Genomic DNA, 8230 nt, shown 5'->3' with positions numbered 1-8230 from the left:
TATCCCAGTTCGCGGGCGTACGGCGCGGCCTTTCTAACAGCCGCCGGCGCCGCCACGGTCATGGGTTTCCTGAAGCTGATTGAGATCGAGAACTTTAAGTCGTACAAGGGTCGGCAGATTATCGGACCATTTCAGAGGTTCACCGCCATCATTGGACCCAATGGCTCTGGTGAGATAAACCCGGCTGCGGCCCTCCTTAACGTCCCAGCCTGGACCCCCCCTATCCGGCTGCACAGTAGTACAAACCAGCCTGTGCAGCCTGAAATGTCGCGAACCCTAACAGGTTCCTTGCCCTCCTGAGGGGTTCGACCTGGACCCGCTTTTCCCGCTCGGGTGCTCTGACGCGAACCTCTTCCCCAGGTGTCAGTTGCCCGCTCTTTGTGCGACCCCCTTCCCGGCCCGAGTGGTACGGGCCGAAGTGTACGTTACCCCGCCCACTGCCCCCTGCAGCCAAAAGTGGCGCGTCCGGAGCCGGCTGCCAGTCGCTGGCCACGCAGTTCCTCCCCGGAGCAGCTGCATCCGGCCTCCACGCATTGTTTGAACCCCTCTGCAGATGTAGGACCGCTCGTGGCCCTCCCGTAGCTTCCGGGCCAAACGGTGTACTTCTGCTTCATCCCAGTGCCCCCTCCCGCCTCGCGTTGGTACACTCCAATTCCTTTTTTTTTTCTTTCTTTTAAAAACTCTTCTCTGGAGGCGGCACTTTTGAATTTCGGACTCCGTGCTCGCGTCTCCGGAGTGCTTGGGGTCTCGACTCCCCGGCCTCAACTGAGAGGTCGGGATGCCTCGAATTCGAGGCATGCCTTTCTTACCACTGAAACCATCAAAAGTCAGAACTCATTCGCTCGTCAAATTTATTGAATGCTTACTGCTTTATAAGGAGTTATTCAGTCAAGGTGCTGTGGAAACAGCGGAGAACAGAATAAGCCATGCTTTCGGAGAACTTACATTCCAGAGGGGAAAGACGATAATGAAGGAGGAAATAAGTTATTTTTCGGCTGTGATAAGTGCTGTGCAGGATTGATGTGATACAGTGATGTGATAGAGTGACTTGGATGGCTTTTTAGGAAGAGTGGTCATTAGTTAACAATACTGTATTGTATATTTTGTATGTTTTAAAGTAGATCTTTAAAAAGTCACAAGAAAAAGATTAACTGTGAGGTGATGGATGCTAACTAAACTTATTGTGGCAACCATTTTGCAATATATACAAATACAGAATCATGTTGTACACCTGAAAGTAATACAGTGTTGTATGTCAGTTACATCTTGTTAAAACTGGGAGAAAAAATAAAAAGAAAGAAAAAGGAAGCAAAGGAGGAAAGAAAGGGTAGTCAGATAAGGCCTCTATTTCATATCTAAATTCCCCATCTCTAAATTATACACCATGGAGTCCTCCCATCTACGGACATTAGAGGTCTGTTTGGAATCCTGCTGTGTTCCTTCACCTCAGAGGTGTTCCAGCTAAATCACTTTCTAGCCTGAGGGGCTGCTCTTGCTGAAGTAGCTGTAACTGATGACCTTCCCTGGAGTCTTGCCTAGATATGGCTCTCTTTTAAGCAGGGTTTCTCAACAGCAGCACTATTGACATTTCCAGTGAGATAATGCTTTGCTGTGGGGTCCGTGCTTGTAGGATGTTTAGTAGCATCCTTGGCTTTTACCCACTAGGATGTTTAGTGGCATTGTAAGGTGTAGGATGTTTAGTGGCATCCTTGGCTTTTACCCACTAGGTGACAGTAGCAACCCCACCCCCACCCCCTCCAGGTGTGACAATCAAAAATGTCTACAGGGCTTCCCTGGTGGCGCAGTGGTTGAGAGTCCGCCTGCTGATGCAGGGGACACGGGTTCGTGCCCCGGTCCGGGAGGATCCCACATGCTGCGGAGCGTCTAGGCCCATGAGCCATGGCCGCTGAGCCTGCGCGTCCCTAGCCTGTGCTCCGCAACGGGAGAGGCCACAACAGTGAGAGGCCTGCGTACCGCAAAAAAAAAAAAAAATGTCTACAGATATTACCAGATGTCCCCAGGGGGGAGGGGCAAAATCACTCCACCCTCTCCCACCTCATTTGAGAACTACTGGCCTAGACGGCTAATGCTTGGGGTTCCACTGCAGTTTCTTAGGATTTTGGTGTGGTGGCCCCTGTGGAAAGAGCTGAGATGCACCTCTTGGCATTCAGTCTCCTCAACATGGGTAAATTTGTATACCCAGGTATTCCGAAAAGGCCCTTGGTCTGACTGGCCCTCCCGTACCCTGTGTTTTTTTTTTTGACAGGCAAGAAGTAGATTTATAGGATGCTTGTGAGGGATACAAGTGGGAAGGTGAGGGAGCTCTGCTCCAAGGATTAAGTTGAGCTACATTTTTATAATCAAAGGAAAGTGGGGGAGGGGGAAGAGACCGCCTTCTTCCTCATTCTTCGAGTAGATGTCAGGCTTACATCCGACCCCATTCTTCAGTGCCCAGCTCCACAAAGCATTCTTTGATTCCCCTCAGTGAATTTCTCTCTGCCACATAGTAGACACTTGCTACATGTTAACGTTTGTTCTGTTTTGTATCTTCATCACTGGTCTATGGAGTGCCCCAAAGAAGACATTCCTTGAAACATTATATCGTCGTTCAGGTCATAATGCTTGTTATAAAAATGTTTACAATGTTGAATGATTGCGAGTAGGGAGGCCTTTGGTTGTGAGATGTTCTTGCCATCCTTGGAGAGCATGGGAGAAGCCCAAAAGTTGGAAATGGGTGCCTAAAAGGCTGACTCCTGGTCAGCATGATGTGCTAGTCCTGCTGTGATGAGGGAGACTAAGCTAAGAGTCCAGACCTGGTTAGGATAGGATTGCCATTTATTGAGCATTCACTGTGTGGCAAGTACTTTATTTATTAGGACACTTTACATTTAAATTCTCACAGTGACCCTAGGAGGGAGATACCATTATCTTTGTTTTATAGATGAGAAGACCCAGGCACAAAGAGTTGTGATCACTTGCACACTTGATTCTCAGAGCCAGGATCAGAACCTGTGCCTGTCATACCTGTGCTCCTGCCACTCCCACAGAGAACTATGTGCCAACCATTGTTTTAGATGCTTTTACCCATGAGTCTTGGTTTTTCAGATTTTCCAGGTGAGGGAAAGGAAGGTCAGCTAAGAAGTGGTGAAACTAAGATTAGAACCTGGTCTGTTGGACTAGAACCCAAGCTCTTTTTTTTTTTTTTAATTTTATTTATTTATTTATTTATTTTTGGCTGTGTTGGGTCTTCGTTTCTGTGCGTGGGCTTTCTCTAGTTGTGGCGAGCGGGGGCCACTCTTAATCACGGTGCGCGGGCCTCTCTTGTTGTGGAGCACAAGCTCCAGACGCACAGGCTCAGTAGTTGTGGCTCACGGGCCTAGTTGCTCCGCGGCATGTGGGATCTTCCCAGACCAGGGCTCGAACCCGTGTCCCCTGCATTGGCAGGCAGATTCTCAACCACTGCGCCACCAGGGAAGCCCCTAGAACCCAAGCTCTTAATCACTGTCTTGTACTGCCTCTGTGGAAGGACCTGGGCTGCCATTTTTATAGTTGGGTAGAAGGGTTTTAGAAATCAGGTCCTCAGTTCAAGGTCAGATAGCATGTTGGGGGGAATCTTGAGATAGAATTTATAGAGATTAAACTATTCCCTACCCCCAACCCCAGTCTAAATTTTTTTTAATATATTTTTTTCTGAGTCTAAAATAGAGAAGGTAAAAACTGTGACTCCACTACTGAAAAGATAATCATGTTTAACGTTAAAAACCTTATTTATTTGAATAGTGAATATATGCACATGGTATAAAATTCAGAAAATTCCAAAGGATGTACAGTAAAAAAGAAGATTCTCTCCCTTCCCTGACTTGTTACCTATTTTCTTTCCCAGAAATGATCACTGTTATACTGTTTATATTTTTATGCCTTTCCCTCTCCCCAAGTTTTTTATTTTTATTTTTTGGCTGCATTGGGTCTTAGTTGTGGCATGCAGGATCTTTCGTTGCAGTGTGCAGGCTCTTCGTTGCGGTGTGTGGGCTTCTCTCTAGTTGAGGCGCGTGGGCTCATTAGTTGCAGTGCGTGGGCTCTCTAGTTGTGGCATGCGGGCTTAGTTGCCCGCGGCATGTGGGATCTTAGTTCCCCTACCAGGGATCAAACTGGCATCCCCTGCATTGCAAGACGGATTCTTAACCACTGGACCACCAGGGAAGTCCCCCCAAGTTTTGATTATGAAACTTTTCAAACTTACACCTGTGTTTTACTTAATCATTTGAAAGTAAATTGCAGACATAATGACGTTTTACCCCTAAAGGATTCAGCATTCATCTACTAAGATCACTCTTCTCCTGTTTACCAGTATACCATTATCATACCTGAGAGAATTAATTTCCTCATGTCATCAGTTATCCAGTTTATATTCAAGCTTCCCAAATTGCTCCCCAAAATGTCTTTTTGGGATTTTTTTGGAACCAGAATCCAGTCAAAGTTTGTGTGCTGCCTTTGCTTGTCTCAGTAATCTCTGTATCCTGGAATGGTTCTCCCTAAAAGACATTGACTTTTCAAAAAGACCAGACCAGTTGTCTTGTAGAATATCCCACATTCTGTGTTTGTCTTAAGGTTTCTTCATGGTGTCATTTACCATGTTTCTCTAACTACTGTATTTCTTATAAACTGGAAGGTAGGTCTAAACGTTTGTTTAGATTCAGGTCAAATATTTTTGGTAAGATACTTCATAGGTGATGCTGTCTGCTTCATGTATCACTATAGGAATATGCCTTTTTAAACAAAATTATGTTAAAATACACATAACATAAAATTTACCATTTTAACCATTTTTGAGTGTACAGTTCAGTAGTGTTAAATATATTCACATTTTTGTGCATCCAATCTTCTGAACTTTTTCATCTTGCAAAACTGAGACTATGCTCATCAAATAACAGCTCTGCATTTTCCCCCTTCCCTCAGCCCCTGTGTGTTTTTTTTTTTAAACTTGGTTGAGATCAAACTATGTTGAGTTTTGTATCATGCTTGTTTCTCCTGTTGTGGGTATTTTCCCATGTCATCAAAGGTTGTAGAGGGACTTCCCTGGCTAATACTCCACACTTCCAATGCAGGGGGCGTGGGTTCGATCCCTGGTTGGGGAACTAAGATCCCACAGGCTGCACGGCATGGCCAAAAAAAAAAAAAATGTTGTAGAATGATTTATTCTGTGAATATACCATTTCCTTAGATGGGGTTCTAGTTTTTGGCTGCTGTAAGTGGTAACTGCAAAGGAGCTGTTTTTCTAAGCCTTTGATCCAGGGCTTTGGTCAGGCCTAGCCTTTACAGGGGCAAAGCAGTATTTTGTCCTCCTGTTAGTCTGTGCACTGAGTGATTAGGGAACATTTATGTTCTTGTCAATGTCTCCTTTATTCCTTTTCCTCTCCCCTTCTTCCTGACTTCCCCTCCTCTACTTTGTCCTGTCCTCCCTTAGGTAAGTCAAATCTCATGGATGCCATCAGCTTTGTGTTGGGTGAGAAAACCAGCAACCTGCGGGTAAAGACCCTGAGGGACCTGATCCATGGAGCTCCTGTGGGCAAGCCAGCTGCCAACCGGGCCTTTGTCAGCATGGTCTACTCTGAGGAGGGTGCTGAGGACCGCACCTTTGCCCGTGTCATTGTTGGTAGGTGAGGCTGGCCAGAGGTTCTCCTTGGGTCCACGGGCATCGGGGGGTGGCTAGACTAGTTTGTTGGGGTAGGAGGGAGGCCTAACCCTCGGCTGACTCATGCATTGTCTTGTAGGGGGTTCCTCTGAGTACAAGATCAACAACAAAGTGGTCCAGCTACATGAGTACAGTGAGGAATTAGAGAAGTTGGGCATTCTTATCAAAGCTCGTAACTTCCTCGTCTTCCAGGTGGGCATTTTTAACAATTATTGGCTACCTGCTTTTTGTTCTATCCCCACTGGACCTGCTCCATCTCTGGCTTCATCATCTCTCCCCTGAACTAATGTAACAGCTTCCTCACTGTGCTTCCCGACTCCAGTCTTGCCCCTTCCTGTTCATCCCCTAGGCCAGGATCATCTTATGGGAGCACAAATATGTTTCTTTCCCTCCTCTCCTTAAAACATTTCAGTGATTTCTCATTGCCTTCTGATGGCAGTTCTCAAATTGTAGTCTCCAGATCGGCATCAACTGGGGACATGTTAGAAATGCACATTCTCAGGCCCTACCCCAGACCTATAGGGGCAGAGACTATGGGGTGGGGCCCAGCAATTTGTGTTTTCCCAGGCTCTCCAGGTTATTATGATGCACACTAAAGTTTGAGAACCATTGCCTTAGCATGAAATCCAACTCCTGTCATTCATGAAACACCACCCTTTGGTTCTTGCTTACCTCACTAGCCTCATATGCCATTACTCTTCCCTTCTAGCCCTGCCCTCCAGCCTAATTAAGGCTTTTACAGTTCCCCAAATTCACCTGCTTTCTTTAGCCTGCAGGCCTTTGCAATATTAATTTTCCTCTACGTGAAATAACCTCATCTCTCTTACTTTCTTTTTTTTATAAATTTATTTATTTATTTTTGGCTGTGTTGGGTCTTCGTTTCTGTGCGAGGGCTTTCTCTAGTTGCAGCGAGCGGGGGCCGCTCTTCATCGCGGTGCGCGGGCCTCTCACCATTGCGGCCTCTCACCATTGCGGCCTCTCGTTGCGGAGCACAGGCTCCAGACGCGCAGGCTCAGTACTTGTGGCTCATGGGCCTAGCTGCTCCGCGGCATGTGGGATCCTCCCAGACCAGTGCCTGAACCCGTGTCCTCTGCATTGGCAGGCGGACTCTCAACCACTGCGCCACCAGGGAAGCCCCCTCTCTTACTTTCTTGGTTAGTTTCTTCCTCATCTTCCAAACTCATCTTAGATGTCACCTTTGGGAAACCTTCCTACATAGGTACCCCTACCAGTCTCCTACACTCAAGCTTCATTTAGTTCTTTTTCTGTGCTACTGCTGTCACTGCACGTAACACACGGTGTTGTCTCTGCTTCTATCTCTTCTGTTCCCCATGTACCTCAAAAGGCAGGGAATATGTCCTCAAAGCTCAATGGTGAAATGTGGCACCCAGTGTGGGGAAGGGATCAGTGAACTTTTTCTGAATGATTGAGTGGGAGTGGGTAGCGGGAACTGGGCTGGCTAGGGTCTAAGTGGGGAGAGTGTTTTGACCTTTACTAGGGCGCTGTGGAATCTATTGCCATGAAGAACCCCAAAGAGAGGACAGCTCTTTTTGAAGAGATCAGTCGCTCTGGGGAGCTGGCCCAGGAATATGACAAGCGAAAAAAGGAAATGGTGAAAGCTGAAGAGGACACGCAGTTTAATTACCATCGCAAAAAAAACATCGCAGCTGAACGCAAGGAGGCCAAACAAGAAAAAGAAGAGGTAGGTGGCCAGGTTGCCTCTGGGCTCTGAGAGGCCAGATTGAAGCCAGTGCCTTACTGATGCACCCCTGCCTCCACACCCCTATTTGCACAGGCTGACCGCTACCAGCGCCTGAAGGATGAGGTGGTGCGAGCTCAGGTACAGTTGCAACTTTTCAAACTTTATCATAATGAAGTGGAAATCGAGAAACTCAACAAAGAACTGGCCTCTAAGAACAAGGAGATTGAGAAGGACAAGAAGCGGATGGACAAGGTAGAGGATGAGCTGAAGGAGAAGAAGAAGGAGCTGGGCAAAATGATGCGGGAACAGCAGCAGATTGAGAAGGAGATCAAGTAAGTGGCAGGCCTGGGCATGTGACATGTGGAAAGCCAAGAGGCTGTGCTGTTTCCTTGGGCTCCTCTGAGCCCAGAGCCCAGTGCCTGTACTAGTTTCTCTGTCTTCCCCTTGACTTGCTTTGGCTAGAATCAGACACATTTGTTGACTTGCATTTTAGACAAATAGAGTATTTAAGTACTCAGACTCCGGGTGGATAGGTACTCAGAAGATGAGAACTTGAAAGGGGTGGTGGCTTTGCCAAGTGAGAGGAAGTGATGGGAAGCCACTCGTGGCTGGTAGTCTCTTCCTAGAAGAGGAAAACTGGAGCTTGAAGTTTAAAGGACAGAAATTTGAAAAGGTTAAGTCAGATTACGTGAACACAGGTTACTCTTGGGAGTTGTTACTGAGGGCCCTGGCCTGGCTAGGGTTGAGGCAGGGGTGGTAGCTTTACCTTATAGAGTGGCTGGAATGCATTTCTAGGGAATAGCCCCTGTTTTGAGGATCTGTGGGGCATCAGGCCC

The 8230-nt window shown here is 47.0% G+C and overlaps 1 protein-coding gene across 1 annotated transcript in view; it reads left to right on the top strand.

The window, feature by feature from the left end:
• The first annotated feature begins 9 nt into the window (after positions 1-9).
• SMC1A (structural maintenance of chromosomes 1A) overlaps positions 10-8230 on the top strand; it is a 32296-nt gene continuing 24075 nt past the window's right edge. The window contains exons 1-5 of the mRNA XM_082681236.1: positions 10-169; positions 5465-5653; positions 5772-5884; positions 7191-7394; positions 7488-7726. Coding sequence (XP_082537362.1) covers positions 61-169; positions 5465-5653; positions 5772-5884; positions 7191-7394; positions 7488-7726 — 854 coding nt within the window. The 5' untranslated portion in view covers positions 10-60. The remainder of the gene's footprint in view (positions 170-5464; positions 5654-5771; positions 5885-7190; positions 7395-7487; positions 7727-8230) is intronic.

Source organism: Grampus griseus, assembly GCF_964374135.1.
Source record: "Grampus griseus genome assembly, chromosome: X".
In the NCBI taxonomy this organism is placed as follows: Eukaryota; Metazoa; Chordata; class Mammalia; order Artiodactyla; family Delphinidae; genus Grampus; species Grampus griseus.
Note: the sequence above shows the minus strand (reverse complement) of the source record. Positions and strands in the feature narration are given on the sequence as shown.